Here is a 26,612-nt window from a genome sequence, read left to right on the forward strand (position 1 = left end):
GGTCTCAGACCTGAAGAGAGCAAGCTGCCCGTGTGCAGTCTGTGACCACCTCTATTTCAAGGAACCGGGACTCATGTACATTTGGTAAACACACACATTACGCTACGAAACTGCTGGAATCCAAGTCACCGATTTCTGCTCCGAACGCAGAATTGACCTGCAAGGCCTAAACCTGGCTTCTGCTCAGCAAAGGGGCAATAATACACTGATTTGGGTGAAGTCCATTTCATTTGCATGTTACTGTAGAACATGCAGGGCCTGATCCCGTCACCCTCGCTCACGCTGAGTAACTGTGCCACTTGCAGAGGAAGGCAGTACCCAGCTTGAGTAACCTCCTGGTTGCTTTATGCTAGTTTCTGCTGATTTATGTATTTCTTGAGTTTTTCATCTTGTATACAAAAATTGCAAAGCCTGTTAAGCCAAGAGTAAACATGTGACTGGAGAGTGAGTGTGAAAAGCTATTGGATTAGAAGAGCAACACAACACACCATAGAATGGGAAAATGGGCAAAGGGAGAGATGGCACGAACCTCCCACCTGAGATCCCATCATCACGGATCTTCCCACAAAGGGGCAATGCCAGCTGGGATCCCTCAGCCACTAAGTACCAATAGACAGAAACATCAGGCCAATATCTCTCAGCTACGAATATTCCAGGTGCATGTGCTTATACCCACTAACATCCTTAGGGGCAGACAATCAGGGCTCGTCTATGCCAGTGCGTGTCAAACAAGGGTCCGGGACCCGCTGGGGGGCTGCGAGCTGGTTTCAGGGGGTCTGCCAAGCAGCGCTGGCATTAGGCTCGCTGGGGCCCAGAGCAGAAAGACAAAGCCCCACCGCATGGGGCTGAAGCCCAGGGCCCTAAGCCCCACCACCCAGGGCTGACGCTGAAGCCTTAGCAACTTAGCTTTGCGGGGCCCCCTGTGGTGGGGGCCACGGGCAATTGCCCTTATTACTACTCCCCAACACTGGCCCTGGCTTTTATATGCATATATACAGTTGTTGGGGGAACAGGTGAGCCGTGGAGGTTTTAAATAGCATGTTGGGGGGGGGGCGCGGCTCAGAAAGAAAAAGGTTGAGAACCTCCGTTCTACATTATGAGCACTACAGTGGCACAGATACGCTGCAGTAGCACCATAGTCTAGATGCTTCCTACAACAGAGGCAATCCACCTCCCCGAGCGGATTCCATTGACCTAGCCACGTCTACACCAGGGGTTAGGTCAGCATAGCTATGACCCTCAGGGGTGTGAATACATAGCGGTAACTATGTCAACCCAACTTATAAGTACAACCCAGACCTCAGTCTATATCCCTCAGCCACTTACCTTTTGACATGCTAATAGGCCTACAGTTAGCCAGGATTCCCCAGTGACTAATTTCCCAGTTAAGGTCCCTTCCCCAGTCTATCCATCTCACCTGTCTCTCAGGCACTAGTCTCCTGATACCAGCTGAGACTGGCTGTCTGTTTCCTCAGCCAGGTGGAATTCCTCAATCACTGATCTCCAGGCAGAAGTGTCTCACATTTACATTGTGTTTCTGTAAGCTGGGAAATTACCATTCCTTGCACTACATCAGGATCAGAGGGTGAAATTCCCTCTAGACACATAGGTCACATTAACAGAGATGTACTGCAGATACCTATTTTAATGCCAGAGGTTTATTAGATTGATGTATTGTTAAGCTCATTCTTCACTGAGCTGAGAAAGCACCTATCTCTGGAGCATTCCTTTCATGAAACCCATGAAGAAATTCAGTATCACAGCAGTGGTGGTTCCTTACAGCCAAGTCCAGGTCCCACTGCTGTCAATGGCACATTCCTATTGGCTTCGATGGAAGCAAGAATTGACTCTTAGACAGGTTTCGATCGGCCTCATTCCCAGGTCAGATAGGGAGCCTTTATTCATACTTACAGACTGAAGTTCTCAGGTAGGAAGCAGCGGTTCCTGAGCAACCCTGCCCACAGCTGGACTCCCACGATGCCAAAGATAAAGAAGACAAAGAAACAGAGGAGGAGGACGTTCCCCAGCATGGGCAGTGTGTCCAAGAGCAGCGTGACCAGGATGCGCATACCTGAGGCAAAAGGGGGAGTGGCCTTTAAATGTCCTCATTCCTCACATTCAGGCTAAGCTCTCCCCACCCTGTCCTTTCCCAAGTGGCCTTCCACCCACTCACTGCTCAACTCCCTTCAGTAATCTCCCACTGTCTTCCCACCCAATGTCCTTTTCACCCGCGGGTGTCTTCCAGGCACTACAGCTCCCCCACTCATCTCTGAATTCCTGACAAGGATCTTGGGACCTTCTCCCTTCAACCCTACATGCCGCCATTAGCCCCACCTCTTCACAATCACTGGGGCATCTAACCCACCATCTTTCCACCCTCACTTCTTCCCCTTTGAACTCCTCCCCTTCCTCTCAAAATTCTCCTTCCCTAACTTTTCAGCTTAACTCTCTTCCTTCTTAACCTAGACTGAACTCTGCCATTCGCCCATAAGCTCCTCCTACTCACATTACCTCTAGAGTAATTCTAGAGCCTTCAGTATAAATTAAAATCCCCTTCCCTTCCTAATTCCTCTCATCTCTTCTAAATCCCGTCTCCTCCTTAAAATACAGGACTTCCGATGGCAGTTAATTCATACAAGTTTGGGAACATTCAGTTCTGTACCAAAGACAAATTGATGGTGACTTCAACTTGACATTTACACAAAAAAATTGATTTCATCCGACATCTCTGTAATATTCTGCTCATCTCTCTTTCCCTCTCTCTCTCCATCTCTTGCATTCGGTCTCTTGCTTATATTGATCTTTATTTAAGGAAACCTTCACTGTGGCCTCTTTTACTTTTCGTACCTCAACAAGCCTTTTTCATTGTTACCGGATGCTGTCACCTCCAGTCCACGCTGTCCCTCCTCTGACTGGATAAGCCTCCCTACATAACTCCTAAATAACAAACAACCTGTTCTAATTCCTGCATTTATCATCTATCAGAGCTCGCTTTCTTCCATTCCCACCTTATGTTTTTATTCTGTTCTAGCTTCACTACATAAGAGATAGGATAAATCCCCCAGAATTTGCAAATCCATTAAGTGAATTACATCCACAGTTAGACAGCGGCAGATAAATTCCACCATCCATCAATTCTGCAGGGGGGGGGAATTACAAACAGGGTTCTGAAGTTACTGTAATGATAAAAACAACAGCAAATAGCCAACCTGATTAAGTTTAATAGACAGGATCGGAAAAATAATTACAGCCTAGGAATTTCCAGCATCGCTGGACAGAGTGGGGGCCACGTAGCGCCCGATGAGGAGACAGGCTAGTTCAACCAGGTGGGCTGCTCTTCTGATTTAGATTTAATTTGGCTGATAACCATGGTGAATTAGAGACTTTCTATGTGTTTGGAATCCAGTGTATCTTTTCCAGTGATGTTGCATCTGCATTTAGCACACATGATTCTCAGAATTTATGAGTGGGACCACGCTTATTATCTATCTACCTGCTGGTTTTATCTTGCTGCCCATCCCTGTATCATCTGAATACTTAAAATCAATAGCAAAATCCCTGTGGGCCAAATGGCGTCTCCAGCAATGACACTTCCGTCTTCTTAGGGCCAAAACTCTACTTGGGGTAGGTTTGTTTTTTGCTGGCGTTTGGCCCTAGAAGGGTCTGTTTCTATTGTGGAGCATCACTTCTGGGGGAAAGGAAGGTTTCGCATAATTTCTTAAAGACGATAACGAACTTGGTGAGGGCCATAGCATCATTGAACTCCCTGAAAGACAAATCATGAATTCTCAATCAGCAGCTCGCATCCACCTTGTCCTTCCCATGTTGCTAAATAGGAGGATGGTCCCACTGTGGAAAAGGTTGAGAATTGCTGATTTACACAAATAACATGGCCCTAGCCTAGGGGATCCTAAGTAGTGACTCCGGGGTTGTCTCTATGGGGAAAATTTCCGGCCCACAACTATACTGGTATATCACTTTGAAAGTGGTATAACCTAAATGGAAAAAAGGCTCTCTCAGTCCAGAATAAGAGTGTCTACAGGGGAAGCTATACTATAACTATAGCAATAAAATTATACTCGTATAGTTCTGCCTATACATTCCCCTGTGCAGGGCCGGCTCCAGGGTTTTGGCCACCCCAAGCAGCCAAAACAAAACAAAAACAAAAAAAAAGCCGCGATCACGATCTGCAGCGCCAATTCGATGGGAGGTCCTTCGCTCCGAGCCGGAGTGAGGGACCTTCCGCCGAATTGCTGCCGAATACCTGGACATGCCGCCCCTCTCCGGAGCCGCCGCCCCAAGCACCTGCTTGAGAAGCTGGTGCCTGGAGCCGGCCCTGCCCCTGTGTAAACAAGTCCTAAGAAGCGGAGGAAGGGAAGATGCAAAGCTGCTGCAGCATAGCTGAAGATGTGGTCCACGGTGTATCCTTGAACTATTGTAACAATACAAGCATGGCAAGTGCTCCCCACTCATGATCTATACCCGCCCCCCTCCAAAAACAGACAGACCAGATCAGTCACTCTCCTCAGTGCCTTTTACATCACACACCAGTCCTTCCTCCAAACTAACTTTTCATCTACTTGCAAAGTGATTCGGAGAGGAGCTCCCTAGCAGGGAGGGGGCAGCGTACCAGATAAACAAATGGAACAGCGTGGCTGGTCTGTGACTGGCTTTTTGATTACCAGTTTGCTCCTGTTTCCAAAGATGGTTAGATGGATGGACTATTCACTAAAACCAGTCTGGTGTTAGGAACTACAAAAGGACCAGGGAATACAATAGCAGCTGTAGGAGCCAGCCCACTCAAGACACATAGACAAACATTTTTAGTGCAACTTGAGAAAAAAGATGCAAAGCATCCCAGTTGCTCCTTCAGCTCCACAGTCTCTGGAATAATGAGCTGGAACGAACTGAAAAAGGGAAGACAACAGGGAATCGACTTACTGGGAACTCTGTTAATGGCTCTGAGTGGCCGAAGTACTCGGACAGTCCGAACAGCTGAGAAACTGACATTCTGCAAGTCCAGGGAGTATTCCAGCATGCTACAGAAAACACAAACATGGGATCACGTGAAAGATCTGCAGGAGAAATGTTAGATTATCAAACATTATATGCAGAGTGCCCACAGAGACACTTTCAATTCTGTCTTCCCCATCGGGAAAGGTTTCTGGAAGAATTAATTATGCTTATTTGCATATCTGAATAAAGTCAATGAGAGAGAACATTGCACAGTTCTTCCCTCTCTCTCTTTGGTTACTGTTCTTGTATAGGTTCCAGGGGAGTAGCTTCCTGCAGATTATTCTGTTATCCAGGAGGGGAATTTTCAGAGAGCGGTTTAGTTGTAACAATAATGTAAATGCTGTAAGAAATTTCATGGTTGTCACTGTACTGCATGCCATAGCAACTGAAAACAGCCGGGAAAGAACTCGGACACTCCCGCTGCAAGAGCGTGGGCCCCCTACCCCCTATATTGTTCTATATGAGAGTTGAGCGATTCCAAGTCTATCCCGCAGAGGGCAGTGAAATAAACACAGGTGGACAGAGAGATACATACTCAAGTCAAAATACTTAAGAGTTTTATATAACATTTACCCATTCAAAGTACTATACAAACTTTGCCCCATTAACCTCACAATAGGTCTGTGATGTATACAATAAAGTATCCCCATTCTACAGCTGGAGACACTGAGGCACAGAAAGGTTAAGTGACTTTCCCAAGACTGGGGTGGCAGAACTGTTACTAGATCTTGGGGGTTCCTGACTCATTCCTCTATGCCACGCTCCCACTCGCTAATTGTTGTGGGAATGATTATAATGTCACTAACAGGACTGTCACGTTTGGTGGGGAAGAAAGCAGAAGTCTGGAAACAAAGCATTTTTTAAGGGATACTGTCAAGTCAGGTCACACTTAAAATGTTATGTTTTGAATTTTTTTACAAACCCTAAGATCAAGACACAGTTTGAGCTTTTTGTTGTTGTTTAATGCAGATTTTTATTTTGCTGTAAACTCATTGTTTGCATCCCAAATATAATAGCAGGGTTCTAGAGCAGGAGAGCCAGAAAGTGACACTGACAAGTTTATTTTCATCATCCAACTTCAGAGGAATGCTCATAGGAAAAACACAGCATTCATGGTGAAAGAAGGGGTAGGCTGGGTGTCAAAATTAGATCCCAATCCTGCAAAGACTTCAGCCATTGCTTTTAGCAGGATTATCCACATTGGGTGAAATCCTGGCTCCACTGAAGTCTGTGGTAAAACTTCTTAACCACCTGCATATGTTTTTGCAGGATCGGGGCATATAAATCCAGATTCCACACATACAGATTTTCCTTGACACATTATTGACACAGGGGCCAACAGCAAAACTCAGAACAAGGTCTCACTCATCACATCATCACTGTTTATGTATTTTTGGATTTGATATTTTGGTCTAGGCTCATCTAGATTGATGAATAGATCAGATTTTAATAAGGTGTTACTGAGGGAATGTGGTTTTAAAAATAGTTACATTTAAAACGATAGAGTCCTTTTATTGTAAAAAAAAATAGGAGTAACGACAAATGCAAAAACGCACATGGTCATGTAGCAGAACTGTCTGTAAGCAGAATGTTTCGAAGAGATTTGAATGAGGAGACATCGACTCTGGAAGGGGGTTTCATAGAATCATAGGACTGAATGGGACCTCGAGAGGTCATCTGGTCCAGTCCCCTGCACTCCTGGCAGGACTAAGTATTATCTAGACCATCCCTGACAATCTAACCTGTTGTTTAAAATCTCCAATGATGGAGATTCCACAACCTCCCTAGGCAATTTATTCCAGTGTTTAACCACCCTGACAGTTAGGAAGTGTTTCCTAATGTCCAATCTAAACCACCCTTGCTGCAATTTAAGCCCATTGTTTCTTATCCTATCCTCAGAGATTAATGAGAACAATTTTTCTCCTTACTGGTAACAACCTTTTATGTGCTTGAAAACTGTTATGTCCCTTCTCAGTCCTCTCTTCTCCAGATTAAACAAACCCAGTTTTTTCAATCTTCCTTCATAGGCCATGTTTTCTAGACCTTTATTCATTTTTGTTGCTCTTCTCTGGACTTTCTTCAATTTGTCCACATCTTTCTTGAAATGTGGCACCCAGAACTGGAGACAATACTCCAGTTGAGACCTAATCAGCATGGAGTAGAGCAGAAGAATTACTTCTCGTGTCTTGCTTACAACAACACTCCTGCTAATACCTCTCAGAAGGATATTTGCTCTTTTTTGCAACAATGTTACACTGTTGACTTATATTTAGCTTGTGATCCACTATGACCACAGATCCCTTTCCGCTGTACTCCTTCCTAGACAGTCATTTCCCATTTTGTATGTATGCAACTGATTGTTCCTTCCTAAGTGGAATACTTTGCATTTGTTCTTATTGAATTTCATCCTATTTACTTCAGACCATTTCTCCAGATCATTTAGAATTGCTATTTGTTAGGCCAAGTGATCTATTCCCACCCAGCAAGTCTTTACACAATGAACAGACATGCCAATAAATGTGCGACATAAGCATTTCTCATCATTCTTCTTAGGCTTTCATTCCTCGCCCTACCCTTCCTAACCCCCTCTGTCTCTGCTGCTTGCAAGAAGAAACCTAGGAAAATGACTTCAAAAGAACAAATACAGAACTAGGAAGAGACCAAACAAGTCAGGCACATCGTTTTAAAATATTAAAATTGTGTATAAAGGCACATCAGAGCAGTTGGATTTCTGCTGACTGGAGAATAACTTGTGCATATGCATTATTGCTCCAGGAGACAGATGAAAAGACGTGAATATGGAGGAAGGCCAGATGCCCACATTATTGAAAACGTAGCTACCAAAGTCACAGAATGCTGCTGCAGATGCCCCTGCCACTAGGTTCTGCAGATGAAAGGACTATGTCTGCACCATGGCAGCTCCATGGCTCCAAGGCCGTGTCTCTGAAGACAGGGATTGTGGGTTCAAGCAAACAAGTTGGGGGCTTGGGGTGACAGGGGAGAGTTTTGGACCTCTCTGTTAGGAGGATTATTGTCACTGCTGAGTTTATGGAATGCAGCTGCAGTATGGTCCAGGTAGCAGCGCTGGTCACACCATCTGTACTCAACAAGGAGAACATGACCTTTCCGGGAGGTGCAAGTTTTGCCCTCATTACACATGCCCTTGTCACCTCGAGATACACTTACAGCAAAATGCTGTACGTGAGGCCACATGTGTAATGATATGTTTACCTGCAGTATGCCATCTAACCACTAGAGGTCTGTAGGCGGTGTAGAGTTCCAGACAGGATGCGACCTCTGGTTAAGAAGGGCGACAAGAGCTGGAGCTTGAGCTGTGTGGAAGCCTATTTGTGCCTCTAGTTGTAGCATTTTCCTTTACTAAATACCTGCTGTTTAAGAAGATCCATGATTCCACATAGCACGTTGAGACTACCTGGAAACTGAAGGTAGCGAGGTGGGCGATGCAGCTGCTAGCTTATCAAGTTGCATGTTCTACGGACGGCACATTACACCAGTGCTCTGCACTAAGTTTCTGTGCTGCGTTCAAAGTGTTGGTTTTAACCTATAAAACCTTAAGGGGATTGGGACATGGTTACTGGGGAGACTGTCGGGAGAGGCCCTTGAGCTGTAGGCCCCCTTGGTTTGATTCACCCCATTACAGAGACAGGAACTCCCCCAAACTCTGCTGGTGTCTCAGATCAGGGGGACTTGGTTAGGTCCCATCTCTGCCTTCTGTCTGTCTAGGAACTCATAATCCCCCATCACCGTAATACCTGAGCACCTTGCAACCACTCACAATCCTGCTGGGAGATAGGGGGTAATAGGGAAGGACTTTTACAGATCAAGAACTAAGGCATAGAGACTGAATGATTTGCCCAAGATCACACAGAAAGTCTGCAGCAGAACTGGGAACTGAAGCCAGGGCCCTGAGTCCTAGACCCCTGCTTCAATCACAAGACTCTGGGGCCTCTCAGTTATGCCCATGAAGTTATGCAGCTGCATTTCACTGTTTGTAATAGATATGCCCAGCTTTATCAAACAATAAAGGGCATCCAAAGGTGGTTGCCTTGGCTCCCTTTTTCTACAAACTGTGGCAATGAGTAGGTAATATTCATCAATGAGGGATGGAAAAGATGGGAAGATTATTTAGACCAGGGGTCGGCAACCTTTCAGAAGTGGTGTGCCGAGTCTTCATTTATTCACTCTAATTTAAGGTTTCACGTGTCAATAATACACTAACGTTTTTAGAAGGCCTCTTTTAGAAGGTCTCTTTCTATAATATAGAACTAAACTATTGTTATATGTAAAAGTAAATAAGGTTTTTAAAATGTTTAAGAAGCTTCATTTAAAATTAAATTAAAATGCAGGGCCCCCCAGACCAGTGGCCAGGATCCGGGCAGTGTGAGTGCCACTGAAAATGAGCGCACGTGCCGCCTTTGGCACACGTGCCATAGGTTGCCTACCCCTGATTTAGACAGACATCGCTTGGAAAAATAGAATTAAATTTGCTCCCGCTCCTTGAAGGCTTTGCTGTGGGCTACTATCACTCAGAAAACGGCTCTTTAAGCTTCACCAGGTGCGCTCCACTCTTGGGTGTTATTTATTTATTAAAATAGACATTTGTTTTAATCACGCTAAACTGAATAGGAAATAATAGCACCAGAGGTGCAAAGATCTCAGGACCTCGGCTGTCTGCCGGATCCACGACATTCAATAGCAGCACGTGTCTCAGCTGGGGCACCAGATGAATGACACTGTCGAAGCGGCAGCAACTTGGGCTGATGCCGAAGAGCTGAGCGAAAGTGAGGGGAAAACAAACGCTATTACTTTTTGTATTCGGTTCACCGGAGGGTTTGAATCCGAATGTGGCCGCAAGGGAAACCGCCCAGCGGTTTCTTTTGAACAGCAGGTTTCTCTAAGTGGAGAATGACTTTAGCCTGAACTGCTGCTGTTTCAAAGGCTTTCCGAGTACCAGTGACAAAGCTGACACTGAAAGAGAGTGTGCGGGTTGAGACAGCTTTGGGATCCTATGATCTCCGGTGCTCTTTAACCCTTGAAGGAATTCAGTTTAGAGACTGGCTCAAACTGCAAAGTTCAGAATCCTCCAGGGGTTCAAAATCTGGGTCTGATCCGGGGGTATCAATTCAGCCTCTATCAGGATCTGGTTCTGCCATCATTATTCTGAGTGAGTAGCACCTTCCTCTGGGATCATCCCATTGGCTGTCCCTTGAAACAGCAGGGGACTAGGAAAAGGAGCCCTTTGCTTCTAGGACACTAGCTCAAACGCAGGCTCAAAGTGCCTGAGACCCATTATGGGGGAAGGCTGCTAGGAATGGACACAATCCGTTTGGTGCACTTCCGCCTGGACTTGGGCTCCTAGCACAGAAGCCACTGCCCCAGATGGAAGTCGCAGCAGGGAGACCAAGGGCTCAATAGGCCTTAAACTCAACTATCCTCTCCCTCACTCAACATGATCCTCTTGGCCCATTCGTGGGGTGGGTCAGGAAAGACGACAGTGCTGGAGCCCTGTCCACTGCAGAAGGCTTCAGTTTCCAGGGTTGTTAATCCAGCGCCTGGCTTCAGCACAAAATTCACTCAACATATTACGGGGAGAGAGGGAGGCACCCCAGCAGCAGCTCAGCTGTCAGTGGGGTTCATAATGGAAAGCAAGCAGCAGACATGGCTGGAAGGGCACAAACTGCTGCTGAAATTTCATTGGGAGAGAGGGGAAGGAGCTTCCAATGGCCACTTTCCCTCATTGAGTGTCCCTCTCCCCTCCAGCCCAGCTGCTGCACAACATTGATGTCAATGGTGCTATGGTGACTGACCCCAGCTGAGGAACCAGCCCTCAGAATCACGCTGGGACTTATCAGTTTGTGACTCTCATGTTTAATTTATAATTGGGGATCGGTCTGGAGAACAGCTCCATCTCCTCCGCAAGAGGCCCTGAATCCAAGAAGAGCCATCGGAGCGAGGTGTGTAGAGTATGGGATGGCCAAGGAGAAAGGAGGGTAGGAGGAAAGCTGCTGCTTAGAAGACACAAAGTCAGCCAGAGTCGACTAAGAGCCAGCCAGTCAGATTGCATCTTCCTCCCACAGCCCTGATTCACCAGCTCTTCTCAGACAGCACTGAACTGTAAACCATTCCGCGGGGTTTTGGGTGTAAATATTCAACCTCGATGCGTGAGGATCATGCACTCTTAGAGGTAGAAGTCACAGCAAATCATCTTTAGATGGCAAACAAGGTCTGCCCTGCAACTCCCGTTAACCTTCGAGCGCTCATCTCCCAGAATCCTCCCTTTTCGAATAATGGAACATAATTACGTGATTCATCAAAACTTCTCTTTTCCTCCCTGTAACCTACAGCTGAAGCCATGGTTCAAAAGGCTGAGCAGTGCCCCATTATCAGATCTCATAGCCAGGGAGCTTTCCTGTAATTACAGAGATGTGTTGCAGACGTTATACTGTACAATTAGCGCTAATTGCATTACATTGTCACAAATAAATCATTTATTCTTCAAGAGCTCATGGGATTGCTCCGGACAGTTTAATATAGATAACGAGTACTTAATGGCATGCCACAGAAGTGACCAATGTCATAGGGAGCCCGGAGACAATGGGTGCGAAACCAGCCAGCAGCACAGAGACCACCCAGACGCTAGGATTTTCAGAGGTAACCTCGCTGACAGCTTGGTTCAGTGATATTCTGAATGCCTAAGAGGTGACAGCAAATTCCTGAGTAAACAGAACAAGAAAGAGACTTCTTTGGAATGGCAACACTAGAATCAAGCAAAACCCTGTGAAACTGACAGTAAAAGCTGCCTCATTTGGGCAAGTTTCCTGGACTTCTTCTGATCAACCAGTTTGACTTTGTTTCCAAGAGATGTTTGACTGCACAAGAAACACACAGATGAGTGTGAAGCCTGTAACTGAGCCTGCCCTATCCCAAGGTAGAGGCTTTTCTGAGCTATAGATGCTGGCCGACAAATGTACCACATGTCCTCAGGTACAATTTGCTGCTTTCCCCCAGCAAACCTTCCACCTCCTGCTCCAAACCACATGGGGCACAACATTTCCTGCAGTGCACAAATGCATTGCTGGTGAGATAAGAGCAAAAAGCAGGCAGTAAGATTTACAGCTCTGCTTCCATTCCCCCATCACGATGCTATCTCTGCAGTGGGCAGGCTGGTATTTGGAGGGGAGGCAGAAGATGGCAGAGCTGAAAAAGACATTGATTGGAGATCTTCTGAATCTGATTTTAAGCATGTCAGGAACATGCCCATAAGAGCAAGGGATGTCTGATGGCTGCAGAATGTGGCACGGCTGATAGTCAGCTGGTTGGCGTGGGAACTTCCTTTGTGCTGGTGCTTTGTACTGGACTCTTTTTGAAGGGGTTCCCTTGAGCAGTGCTAGCTACCACCGTCTAAAAGCTATACATTTTGTGAGAGAGCGGGGTCTTCTGAACAGTCTGGAAGCAGTGAAAATAAGCGTGCATGGATGTGACTGTATGTCTCACTTAACATGGCAGGTGGTGATGAAGTTGTGGACATTTAAATGAGAGACACCGGTCCAGACATAATTGTCACAGCCAGGCAACACTCTGCTGTAAATCAGTGAACTTGGGCTAGCTTACGTCAGGAAGAATTTGATCCAGAGAGCCCATTGTGTGTGGGCTGTTGGAGTTGGTAATGAATGGATCTGGTCAGACTTTGTCACTCAAAACTATTTCTTAAATAAATGGCCCTCCCTTCCCCCTCTTAAAATGAAAATGTTCACTGTCATTTTTCTGCAATTTTGACAAGAGAGCCCAAAACATTAAATTTCTTTGTTTCTCGTTTCCGCCACCATTTTTCTCTCCCTCTTTGTTTTCTCCCCCTCTTTCCCCCCCCCCTTTGTGCCCTGAAAAAGGGGGGAAAGGAGCAAGGGGAAAGCCACAAACAGTTACTGTTTTGGCATCCCTTCTCCCTCACAGCTGACCATCTCAGCAGAGAGGCAGAGCCTGGAGACTGAATTGCCCTCTCAGCATTGGAGTAGGTACCTATGGATGAGGATTGAGTATCATTGGAGGGCAGGATGGTGGAAGTGTGACAGCTGCCATCTTGGCAACTGAATCAGGGACCTCCAGAGCTAAAAGCCCAAGCTGCTACAGTTTGAACTGAAGAGTCCAGGGGCTCTGTAACTGGGGGCTATAACAGGTCATATCCTCCACGCATTGGGACGGAGTGGGACTTGTAATACAGCTCACCTGTGGGTTAAAGAAGCCTGCCCTGTTGCTACCAGCATTGTAATTAAGCTTCCAAAGCTACCATCCAGCCCCAACCCCAGCCCCCATCACTATATTCACTCTTGCCAGGCACTTTGGGAAAGGGTGCGAGGGTTTTGATTGAAGGGAATGGGGAGATACCCGGCTGGCACATGGCTACCTTTGAGAACAGTTGCTGCTGATGTGTCAGGAACAAGCCTGCTGGGTCTCCTCAGGGTGTTAGCTCCTGTTTTCCTTTCAGATCATAAAGCCTGAAAGTTAAACTAGATCCGCTTTCCCCAAGGGATTCAGAAAAAAGTGGACTGAGAGGAAGGGGGCTGGTGGCGAGGCAGAAAGGATGTCTTGTGACACGGGATTGCAACAAAGATTCTGATTTGAGAGAAGAGAGTTTGTTCAAAACCATGAACACCAAAAAATTGGGCACGAGGACAATAAGGTGTGTGCGTGCGCATGGGGAGGGACAGGATGAGAAAACTGGCCTACAAAGCAGTTAAATTGCCTGTAGCTCACTCTTCACTGCGGTAGGTCGACTGCTGACGTTCCCCCGTTGACTCCGCCTACACTTTGCTCCAGTGGAGTACTGGAGTCGACGGGAGAGCGTTTGGCGGTCGATTTATTGGGTCTTCACTAGACACGATAAATCAACCCCTGCTGGATCAATCGCTCCAGAGGTAAGAGTAGACATGCCCTCAGAATGTGGGTCTTGGTGCAGAAGCTATTTCTGCAACAAAGATTTGTAGGGGATGGAAGTTGTTACTTGCCTAGGATTACGCGCACACGGTCATCAGCAAACAGGTGGGGGGGGGCAAAGTCTTTCAACCAAAATCCACTGTCAAATTTCTTTTCTCTATCACATTATTTATAGAATTTGGTCTGGATCATCATAGCAGCACAAAAACCTACACCTCAGCTCAGCTCTCCCCCATCTCCAGTTCTCACCCTCAGCTACTTCTCTCATAACTTGCTCCTTCTTAGGGAAAAGGCCACGTACACCATTTTCAGCCATTGTCTTTTACCCCCCTTTCCTCAGCTCCTGAAGGAAGATCAGCAAACCCAGAAAGAATGCTTCCAAGAAACCGAATCTTCATCAACCGGACTGCGCTTCACGGGGATTTCAGGGGTTCCACCCTTCACCTAGCCACCTGCCAACCAAAATGCTGGAGGAAACAAAGTCCAGCATTTGCACTAGGAAAGTGTGGGTCTTTAATCTCTAATGTGCCCTATCCACTAGAGCGGGCAATGAACATGCTACAGCAGCCAGCTAGGAGACCATGGTTCGGTTTTCAAAGGGGCCAGTGTACCAGGCCTAGACTGGAATTTTGCAGGTCAGGTCTAATGCCAGTTCTTATAAACGCTTCCTGGTTGTAAGCACCACTTGATGTGCTTTAAGGACACCGCTATCCTGAAATCCTCCACATGTCATGCATGGCAGTGCTTGGCAGAGGTTCAGGTTCAGAGTTCATCAAAAGCAGCTGCTCTGTCAGCAGCCACAAGGGAAGCCAAAAGCAGCAAGATAACTAAGCTTAAAGTGAAGGTCTTTCAGGAATCTGACCCCGTACAGTTGAGATATTGACTCAGGGGAGACATTTTGAATGTAGGCATTTTATTTAATAATATAGTCCTCACCCAATTATGGGCCCAATTACATACCTAAGAAAATGTTGTACTAGCCCCTGCGTTGTCATCTGCCATGTGCTAATCCCATACCTCTCTACTGCTTTCAGCTGTCCACACCCCCCAAAGTGTTCTACAGGGTACAAGTGAGGGACGGTTGTAGGGAGTGATACTGAATTGAGGAGAGGAAAACACTTTTAGAAGTGGTAGGACACCATCCCGTAGAAAAGAATAAGTGCTAAAGAAGTGGAGGGGAATGACTGCGAGTAATAAACAGAGAAGAAGCCCAACCTCCTTGGGAAGAAGATATTCTGCTTTGTATTTAAAGTTAGTTTGATCCTTTGTCAGCCCAATTGGTTTTGACAGGGCCCAGATGGGAACAGTTCATGAACATACAAAAAAGAGAAATCATTCAGCAAGAGGCAAAGCTGACCTGGCAGGAGGTCAAACTGTGAGGCTGCAGATCTTCTGGAACAGATGTGTGTGTGTGTGAGATAACGTTCTGGGAACTGTACAAAGCGGGAGTGTTTGGGGCACCTATTTGTGTGCCTAGGAGAAGGAGAAAGAAATAGGGTTTTCTTATGGCTGCACTCAAGGGAAAGGGGTATTTGGGCATCCCAATGCAATCGGAGGGCCCAAACGCAAGAGTTGGGCAGGTGATTTGTGTACTCAGTTTAAAAAATTGTAATCACTACCTCACTATTATTAGGATTATATGAGATAAGTGCCTAACACAAGGTGACCCTTTATAAACACCTAAGAGGCAGTTCCAAGCCCCAAAGAGCTTACAGTCCAAAGAGACAGAGAACGGTGTAGTGCCTTGGCCATAGTCACCCAGCAGGGTAGTAGCCAAGCTGGGAATGGAATCCAGGACTCTGGACTCCTAGTCCAGTGCATTATCCACTCCACTGCACTGTGCCCAAAACATTTTTACTGAACAGATTCCACCCTCGGGCAATGGCAGAACCTTAACTGACCTGTGCTCATTACATTGCATTCCCAGGCCAGGATGTTTCTTTGGTTGGCCACTTTATTTCCCTTTTAAAAAGTATTCTTCTATCACTAAAAGTAGGAATACAGAATGTCATTACAAACGTAAAGCCTGAGGTCAAATTAAGACTAGGAAGAAGAGAGTTAAATGGCAGCCATTTCATCCGCGACATATCAGTGCCATCTGGCTATTCCAGCCTGGCTTGTGCAGCCCGGAGGGTCACACAGTCTTCTCCTCTTAGGGATATTGCAAGGATCTCAGAGTGGCACCCATGAAGGCTGCCTCATCGTCCTGAATTCCCTGCTCTGTTGGTTCAATTCAGCCAGACCCTTACAGGAGACGGTGTAATCTCAGAATTTAACCATTACAATTATCGTTTGGTGAGGAGGGTCTTCAAAATTCTGCATGTCCAGTTTTATTTGCAATTACACCCTACTCTCCCTAACCCCCTATTCCCTCAACTACAACAACACCCCAAACAAACAGCCCCAGTAAAAAGAACAACACAACAACAACAAAAAACAAAAACAAAAAACCCACCCCAAACAAAAAAAACACAACAAAAGTCGCCAACGAGCCTGATCCAAAGTCCATTCAAGTTAATGGCAAGACTCCCATTGACTTCAAGCCCGAAACTTGTAGGGCCTATGCTAAAACCAGGACATGGTAACATGAAGAAGATGATGCTTTAGCGCAGACTAGATGGGCGCACAGTTTGTAGGCAAACACCCACCACACTTTTCTCCTATGATTTTCCTAAGTAACAGTATCTTACAAAAAAGTAAATAGGCAGGAGGGGACAAGTGAAGCTTTCCTATAAAGCGCCAGATTGTGTCCCCCTCTTTACACCCATAGGACCATTAGGGAGATGTACACAAGGGCACAATCTGGCTTGTGATTTTGACAAAGACCATGCGTTTCCTCGAAATGAATCAAAACAAACCGGCTCAGGAAACCTGTAAGTAAGACTACGCTCCACACTATACTCCTTCCTCAGGGTCCCCAGGGCCTCCCCTAGCCCTCGAGCTTTGCACTCGTGGTTACGCCGACGCCAGTGGACTCTCCAGGGTGGTGCATGTGCCGCTGAACTTCTTGCACCATCTCTTCTGTGACAAACATGCAGCCAGCCAGCCAGTTCTTTCCATTCCAGCCTACAAGACGCTCCCCACCGAAGCAGGCCCCCTCCAAAGCTCCGGGCACCCTTACATACATTTGAAAACACAGTAACATCAGGGTTAAAAAGCATAAAGCTGCCCAGGGCACCTCCCACCTAGCACACCTCATTCTGCCATTAGCTAGGTGACTAAAACTCTCCCTGTGCCTTCCCACCAGCCAGAAATCCCTCTTGCAGCTGCCTTGGCCCTCTGCCAATGGCTGCTCAGACAGAGGCCTGGCAGTCTGCCTGGATGGGCAACAAATGTGGGCATTTCAGATGCTGGGTTTGGGGAGAGACTGTTCCAGAGGAAAACAAACCTTACAGGGAACTTTCTGCCAGCAGCCCCCTCCCCTTTATAATAGGGCAGGGCTCCAGCTCCTTTTCTGGTGGCTAACATGGTATTAGGGCAGTTTTGTGCTGAGAATCCATACTCATGAGGGCCTACCTAGACTGTAAACCCAACTCAAGTGAGGGAATGAGTTATAATCCAGCCACACGCTCGCTTTTTTTCTTTTCTTAACATAGAAATTGCCAGAATGGATCAGCACCATGGTCAGTCTGGTCTAGAATCCTGTCTCTGTGGCCAGCGACAGTGGCCAGCATTGGGTGCTTCAGAGGAAAGTGCAAGAAATCACCTGACCTCTAGTAGAGACTAGATAAAACCCTGATGCATGAGGGTTAATGTCTCTTCCAAAATGTTTGCTTGCATTAAGTATAGTAACACTGGATATTCTTTGTTCTCATAACAGTATCCAATCCCTGCTGGAATCCCACAAAGTTTTTGGCTTCCACTGCATCATGTGGCAGTGAGTTCCACAGTCTAATTACACAAAAAAAGCATTTCCTTTTGTCAGCTTTGGGTTTGCCACCTTCTCATTTCCATTGAGCGTCCCCTTGCTGTTGCCAGCATCCTGCCCTCACATGTGCAGGCTTGTGCTTTCGGCAGGCTGAGCATGCAGAGATGCACCACACGCCGTAAGCCAACTGAACAAACACGCAACCACCTCCCAGTAGCCCACAAGCTTGCTGCTGACTGCCCAACCTGGGAAATGACGCAGTTGTGGTTTATTTCTAGGATCCACCAATCCATTCCAGGAAATTCCAGTTATATACACAAGGAAAAAATAGCCCGATTCCCAGAGGTCCTTGGGCTCTCCGCACGAGTAGGGAGGTGAAGCAAGGGCCTCTGAGCCCTTAATGTGTCAAGGCAACTCAACTCTTTGGCTGTGGACCAGGAATTTTTCTTGTGGATTTCCAGCCACAGCCAGGAGATTCTCGGGTGCTAGAAGAGCTTTTAATTTAAACCAGGTGCCTGTGAAAAGCAAACACTCATGAAAGGCAAAACTTGGTCGCTTTCCCTCAACAACAACAACAAAGGGCAATCACGCACATTTCACTGAAATATTTCCCTTGGAACCAGCTCCTCGCTTGAAATGAGCTGCTGAAACCTCATCCATTTGGGCAATCTGCATGACACAAACTACCAATATTTCTGGAGCCAAAAAAATAGTTTAGCCGAGTGCCAGCTGAGACTGCCTGGAGCTGCCGACCGAGAAATCTTACAGTATGGAAAGCACACGGGCTGGCGGAGAACAAAGGAAAACAGTTTTTGTAACATTCCCCCCCACTCTCTCTTTTTGTTGCTGTTGTCTGTAAACGCAGGGCTGCCAGGGAAGGCTGCAATCCTTCTGAGCAGGCGGATGTGGTATAGGGGGATGGCAGGCACTTGGAAATACAGGCAGAAAATGTAGCATCTTGTACTATCCACTGCAGAAAATAAATGTCCCAGTGGTCTCCTCTTCTACCGCCAGGCTAGGGTGCTTGCCCCGCTGGGAAGAGAAGTTGATCACTACAATCATGCAGGAACATGGTTAGAGTTAGTAGGGTCCTCTCACTACCCAGTGGGGACTGGCGCTTTCCTCTTCCTCGGAGCTGTGCTAGTAAAACAGTGCTGCCAACCATCATCGAGAGCTATACCTAGAACCACACACCTCCCACGCCCTGGAGTTCTCCTGACTTACCCGGCAATGACAATGAAAAAATCCAGGCGATTCCACGTATCTCCCAGGTAGCACTTCTTCCCGAAAATCCCTAGTGCAATCATCTTGACTATCATCTCCACAGCAAAGAAGGCAAAGATGAAGTCATCAAAGCTCTAGAAAACAAAGCAGCAGCAGGAGGTCAGAAGAAAAACAGCTGCCCCCAGCAGAGTGGCGAGAGAAGGGAGTGAATCCGATGGTGAGAGAACACAGCACACGGTTACATTATGTCATGTCAGATGTCAATCCCCTGACCGGTGACGGAAGAGCCAGTGCACTGTAGACCCAGGGAGAGATGCTATTTTAGCTGTAGAGGACGATAACCCAGACATAGTTCACTACATGTTCTCCAGCAACTGGTACTTTAAAAATCATGCTAAAGTTAGTGCTGGTGAAAGGTATGAAAGGCCTGATCCAAAGGCCATTGGAGTCAATGAGTTTCTTCATTGATCTGAGTGGGGTTTGGATCAGGCCCTGATTAAAAGCACTGAGGATTCATGTCACCAAGCAGACACAGCTCATACAGCAGCAGTGCGTTCCCTGCCCCACGTGCCTCCACCCTAGTCTACTGGGAAGGAACCAATGTTTTTTGAAGGGGTGGGGGGGATCAGAGAGCATTTAAGGCTCTGTCTGCACTGCAAAACTGACTGTTCAAAAACAAAACCCAATTGGTTTCAAGCTGGGCTACGTTGCGCTGGCTTATAGGTGCTCTGCCTGTCACCACTGAGTGTGCCTTGGTGCAGTTAAATCAATGGCTGGCCACTGGTGGCTGAAACCCCCCAATGAAGGCAAGAATTCAACCTCCCCAAGGCATACGGCTGGAAGCAGATACTGACATAGTTGTGATCATGCTAGTTTTCTCTGTGTCTGGCTTTGAAGGTGGAAACAGGGAGTCTCCTTTTGGAGTCCCATGGGTACTTGTGAGCACTCACAACCAGGGGGGCTTTGTGAGCCCCTGCCATGCCCCTCCATTGGAGTAAGATCAGTAAAGTGAATACATGCCCATACCTGGAGAATCCTGCAGCGCGGGGAATCACAGGCCATGTCTTCACAGGGGTGGAACATGCCCAGCGTCACACAGTTGAGGAGAATCACCAACATGCTGAGCCTTTCGAACCAGGTGCACGGGAGGTCCGTTAAGGAAATCAACAGCCCTTTCAAGACACAAGCTGGAAAGGGTCTACTAGAACTAGACACATCATGTTCGCTCATAGATAGAAGGAAGGCAGAGCACCAAGGTAATGAGGAAGGAAAGAAGGAACAGCAGGTTGGCCAGAGTTATTACAAGCAGGCCTTTTTCTGTCTGACACTCCCCAAGTCTGGTCTCCTTAAAGATGGCCAATCCCATCCTGACTGCAATCTCTGCTTGAAGTGACCAGCTGGTATGATTACTTCTGTGTGATACAAACTTCTGGCTGGGGAGAGACCACTCAAATTAGACTAAGGACTTCTCATGGGAGCCTCACCATCATGGAAAAACCTCTCAGTGTTACTGAACACATCAGCACTGGCTGGGAGTCCCTGCAGAACTCCCCAAAATTCCTGAGGTTCTGTTCTAATAGGCATTGGGTCTCGTGTGAAACCTGGCATAGATTCTATGGGGGCGGGGGGGGGGGGGGGGAGTTCTTCAGTTATTTCGGAGTCACAGTTGGCAACCTGGGTTTTTTCCTTGGACATTTGAGCTCTGAAAAATCTCTTTTTAAATATGCCTTCTTTAAACCTTCTCCCTAGGGTCCTGAGCCAGCAAGGTATGTAAGCAAGTAGCTGAATTTTCCCCACTGAAGTCAATGGGATTGCTCACAGATGTAAGGTAAGGCACGTTTGAGCACTTGCTGAATTGTGGCCTAGATTCCTACCTAGCCTTTTACAGGAATCCTATACTTTGTGTATTTATAAAAAGTTTACGTAATTCGCTTTAAATTTTGTAGTCCATCATCTCACACAATCTAACACCCTGCAACTTTATTTTGTATAGTGTCTTCTATGCTAGCCATATCCCACCAAAGCTACCATGGGAAAATCTGCCATCATTGTGTTATGCAAGTACCAAAATGGTATCTGGGCATAATCAGTTTCCATTCCTAGCATTTTAGAGAAAGGCACTGAAGTAAATAAGCGATTGCACTTTCCATTCTTAGTCCAAATCAGCACTGGCTGGAACATAAACCAACTGCCTAGAAGGAGAGTGTGGGAGTCAACCAAATCCACCCCCCCAGACGGCCACATTTTAGAAGAGTTTTAAATATCTGAGCTGCATTGGGAGAGATTTTGAAAGCTGTTATTTTCTAGGACAGGCCAACCGGAGCAGTAGCAGCAGCAACAAAGCCACATAAGGAAGTTTCAAACCTGGTATCGAGTAAAAGGAATTTCTCTGTGTCCCTCTAGTGGACATTTCCAGTGATTTCAAGGCTACTGTGGACATAGCCCATGAAAGCTTAGGCTCAAATAAATTTGTTAGTCTCTAAGGTCCCTTAGAACTCTTGTTCTTTTTGTGGACAAAAAGATGATAAAGAAAGGGACCAATTCAATGCACTTTAGCTTTACCACTCAACCTAGTGCCAGACTCACCTGCCTCAACCTTGGGTTTGGCATCAGCTTCATTTGAAGGACATTTGTAAAGCCTCAGTCTCCAGCCACAAGAGAAAGAGCGACGTGTCTGATCGAGACACTTAACCTTGCATCCAGAATGTTTCGAGATCTCATTTGTTTCCCTTGTCACAGCTTGGCAGCCGCACGGCCTTTTGTTTGGCTCTGGCACATTCTTGAGGTGTCTGACCATAACTGTTCCTTCGTGCGGCACTAAAGAGCAAAGATATCTCTCTGGCGGGGTTTATAAGATAGCTGCACTACAGGATCTTTGCAGTGTTTACCACTGGGGTCCCAGCATGGCTCTGAAGTGACTAAATAGCTTCAGGACAGGCTGACTGGATGGCACAACTATAGAACACAGGCTTGGCCACACACAGCTTTTCCATGGGCAATAAAAGCTCCATAAGCCAAACCCCAGTGAACTGAAACATAGTGGAGCAGAGGTGGGATATGTCCCCCAGCTGGGCAGTTAGCTGAAGAGGAAAACAGACAGAGAAGGTGCCCAACAGGCCAGCCAAAGAGAGGGGAAGAAAGAAATTACATGAAGCACGTAGATTTCTGTGTAGAAGCCCTTGTACGTAATACCCAGGCTGCTCAGCAATGCAACCAGGGGCCGCCCTCATCTTAGACAGCGAGACAATCCATGGAGACTACAGATCCCATCATGCACTCTGCCACCTCGATCCACTCAATCAAATGAAGATGATGCATTGCAGTAGTCTCCATGGGTCACATCTCTGTGTCAAAGACGACAGCAGCTTCCATCCACTCCATTGTATACAATGGAAGCATGGCCTTTGGGAATTTGAAACACTTCCAATGCAGGCCGAGCTGGACAAAGTTTGTGAGCCCCTACTATATTGTTATTTGCCATAAAAGGTTAGAAATGAAGACGACCTGACAGGTGTCTCAGTGGGTGATGGGACAGGGACCTTGGGGCATTCCTCTCTTGTGGACTTTCCTACATAGATTCCTGTTTAATCACAGGCAGAGGAGTCCGTATTTGTTTAGCTGGCAACCTGGATCTTTTATTCTGAAAAAGTGTTTACACGGTATTGGAACAGAAATTCCAACTGTCAGGTTGTGGTTACAGCCTGGAATATTTATCCCAAATATAGTCTATGGGGGCATGCATACATGGCCGAGCAAAGGAGGGGTGGAACTCTCCGAGAGATGGCAAGAGATGTTCCCTGCATTTGATTGGGTTGGCCAGCATCCATCTGTGGAGCCAGGGACTTCCACAGCTCTGCCAGTGATGAACTGCAAAGCCTTAAAGAAAATGAAGAATAAAAAAGACTGTTTAAGATCCCAGGTCAGCAATAGAATGTGTGTCAGACAAGAGTTGTGCAAAATATTCAGCGCCGAACCGAGTGCACTTAGAATTAACCTACTTAGTGATATAAGAGCAGACACACGAAAGCTTCCACGAACAGGCCGTGTGTCATGTAAATTCTTCCAGGACCATGGAAAATGCAAAAGGCAGGTGTAATTCTCCTCACGCCGTCTATTGTCAATGGAAATTGGGAGGTAGAAGGTGGTGCTGCTTTCGCTAGAAGTTCCTGGGCGCATGTACATGGTATCATCTGGTTCCCCGGCTGGCTGAGCACAGAGGCTCCTTTCGTGCAGACAGGCTATCGCTGCAGCGTGTGCCCTCTCCTGCTTTGTGCCATTTCCAGGTTGTTTCTTCCCCAGGGGTCGGAGCCCCAGGGTTTCCTAATGCCCACTTGCCAGGGCCAGCGCGAGGTGTGTCTGTTGTAGATGCCTGGCAGTAGCAGCATAGGGCTGACCTGTGTGGCTCCTCGCTGCAGCGTGAAGGAGGATGGGGGAAAAGGGAAAACAATGGCCTTGTCACATGACCTCCCCTAAAGATACCAGAGGATGGACGGTTGGGTAGTTAAGGCACTGGATGCGGGACTCAGGAGATCTAGGTTCAATCCCTGATACAGACTTCCTGTCTGACCTTGGGAACGTTATTTAATCTCTGTGCCTCAGTTCCCCCATCGGCAAAATGGGACATTACTACTTTGTCTATTTAGATTGTAAGCTCTTTGCGACGGGGACGGTCTCTTATTCGGTCTATGGGCAGCACCTTGCCCAACAGGGCCCTGAGCTCAGGGAGCACTGCTGCAATACAAATACCAATGACTTACAAAGAATAGTTCCCCTTTTCTTTGTCCAGCTGGAATTGGCCAGCAGCTTCCTACACCCTTCCTCAGCTGATAACCAACAATAGAGTGTGGAAAATTGTGATGGCTTCAAAATGGACTGAGAGGGGGGAAGCCTCAGGGCAGAATAGCAGCAGACACCACAGACCAAGCAGTATTAAAAAAGCATGTCAGGGCTGCAACCCAGGTGGAACTTGACCAGTATGGGCGCTGTGCACCTCCAGAGAGATATCACAGGGGTACTGTAGTACAGGTAACTACAGCTGGAAAATGCCTGCACTGCTTACAGTCCCCCCAGCATGGAGAGGTGTCTAGTGTTATTAGGTCTAATATTTAATATAAGCCTTGCACAACTTATCACACCATAAGCAAAGTATTTGGGGCCAGATTCCGATCCCCTTTCTCTCCCTGAGTAGCACTTTTCTCCACGGGAAATCCCAGTAAGTCAACGGAGCTACTCATGGAATAAGAAGTTATTCAATGTGAATAAGGAAACCAGAATCTAGCCTTCAGCAACTGGATTTCGCTGCCTGGAATTCCCCTTCCAGTAGGAAGGTAGACAACAGAGCGACATTGACTAATGCAGGCAATTCTTCAAGGAATAGCACTTGTGTATACTAACTATACGCTACCTGGAAAACTATTCGGATCGTCTCTCACATCACAGCTCACAGGGGTGATGCACAGTGACTGTAGGTCTGTAGCTTTAGCCAACATGTTGGTTACAGTTACTGCTTGCTACATAGTCCCATTCAGTCTATGGGTGCGGTCTAAATCAATGTGTTCCTTTTTAGTACCTCCCAAGGGGGCTGCTTAAAGCTTAGGTTCTGCAGGGAAGCCTGCTACCATACACCTCTATCTTGATATAACGCTGTCCTCGGGAGCCAAAAAATCTTACTGCGTTATAAGTGAAACCGCGTTATATCGAACTTGCTTTGATCCACCGGAGTGTGCAGCCCTGCCCCCGCCCCCAGAGCACTGCTTTATCGCGTTATATCCAAATTCGTGTTATATCAAGGTAGAGGTGTAGGTAAACTAAGAGCTCAAACCTCTCTCTAATGAGCAGGCCATACAGAGCTGGGCCCCTCCTGCCTGCATAACAGCAGGCTGGGTCCTCCTATTAAGACCATGGCAAGGTCACAAGCAGAGCTACCAGGTTTTCACCATGCACAGCTACTCCCCTTGCTGCGTCATGTCAAAGTGTCTTCCCATCGGGCGTGTCATACACAAGGGACTGATTCCTGAGCGGGGAACACGTGGGGATTTGACATGTAAAGCTGATTAAAAAGTCAAATCTGTTTAGTCGAAGAATCACAGCACAGCGATGGAATTATATTGGTGAAACCAAAAGGAAAGCAGAGGGGAAGAAAAGCCTCATGCTCCCTACAGAAGCCAATACCTCAAGCAGTATATCAATATCTGACCAGTGGTATCCACTCCATAAGCTCAGGGTTATTCACATAAGACAGCCTGGACTGGAACAGCCACACTTCAGGAGCTGAGATGCTGCCTTCTCAAAGCCAAGTGCAAGCTCATTGTCATTACCCACGGAGCATCCAATGCAACAGGCCAAGCGGCTGCTGACTGCAGGAAGCCAGAAGTGATGATAGCGGGACACCAAGCATTGCTGTCCTTTCCTTCTCCAGCAAGCAAAGTGCTAAAGCACCAAGACCAACAGCTGCTCCAGAATCTACAACTAAAGAACTTGGCAGTGTGTTCCCGCCCCCCACCTCTTATGCCAGCCCAAGTCCCCAGAAAGATTTGGGCCAAGGAAAGACAAGCCCAGCACTGAGCCTGCAATGGAGGAGGGTGGCAACAAGTGCTCCAGAGCAAGGACAATTCTCACCTCTCCATGCAGCAGCTGTGTGCTGATGTGCACAGGTACCACTGCTGAATGTGCATTCAGCGGGTTGGGCAGAAGGCCAACCAGGGGGCAGCTCCCAAGAGAAGGTTACACAGCAGTAACTGGAGTTCCATCAACACAGTGCCTCTGTAGCGTCACACCAAGGGACTTGCAAAGCGAGGCACATGACTCCATCCAGCAGGGATCTGCAAAGGCCAGGAGCTGAAGGATGTGGCAACGGGTGGGCAGGAGGGCTTTATTTTCTCCCTTGTTTTCAATTCCTGTCATCTTGACTGAAGTTCACAGGCCCAGCACATATTCGGAATACAGCTTATATTTGGAATGTGAAAATAAATAATTAAAAAACCCAGGGAGCTTTCCCCTGGCCAATCCAGCTCCTCCTTCCCCTGCTCTGCTGGGTATGGGAGCATGGAAGGCTGTGTTCAGATACTGACAGCTGCTGAGAGGCAGCGCAGCGAAAGGGTTATCTGTCCCAAGGAGGGGTGAAGAGTGGGGAATATTCTTTGCATTCATTTTCTCCCAGCACATTTTCTTTTCAAGCTTTATGGTAGGGTGGTAGGCTTTATGGTAGGCAAAGGGGGTGGTGGTGGAGAGAGATGGATACCTTTTTCCTTTTAAACCCCACCCCCCATGGATTTGCAAGGGCTCCTCCCAAGCAATCGCTCATCTGTACAGGAGGGAATAAACGCTGTCTTTTGTCAGGGTGGGTTACTTGCTGATTTTTGTTTTCGCGCCTGATGCAAGTATGGAATCCCTGTCTGAGCACTCAGCTGAGCTGAGCTGAGCCCATTGTCAGGTTGCTAAGCAGGTCACGGGGGATTACAGAAGTTACGCAGAGTGCCGCACAGAAGGGAAAGCTGACAGGCGTTCTATCCAGCTAGCGTTGGGATTCAGGTCTTCCAGGGCTCCGCAGCAG

The 26,612-nt window shown here is 47.1% G+C and overlaps 1 protein-coding gene across 1 annotated transcript in view; it reads right to left on the reverse strand.

Moving 5' to 3' along the window:
- CACNA1G (calcium voltage-gated channel subunit alpha1 G) overlaps positions 1-26,612 on the reverse strand; it is a 275,653-nt gene that overhangs the window by 136,077 nt on the left and 112,964 nt on the right. Inside the window, exons 2-5 of the mRNA XM_054047819.1 lie at positions 20,087-20,198; positions 19,061-19,194; positions 4,942-5,039; positions 1,912-2,071 (exon numbers count right to left, since the gene is read on the reverse strand). Coding sequence (XP_053903794.1) covers positions 1,912-2,071; positions 4,942-5,039; positions 19,061-19,194; positions 20,087-20,198 — 504 coding nt within the window. The remainder of the gene's footprint in view (positions 1-1,911; positions 2,072-4,941; positions 5,040-19,060; positions 19,195-20,086; positions 20,199-26,612) is intronic.

The sequence above is a fragment of the Malaclemys terrapin genome, chromosome 13 (genome assembly GCF_027887155.1).
Source record: "Malaclemys terrapin pileata isolate rMalTer1 chromosome 13, rMalTer1.hap1, whole genome shotgun sequence".
NCBI lineage: Eukaryota > Metazoa > Chordata > Testudines > Emydidae > Malaclemys > Malaclemys terrapin.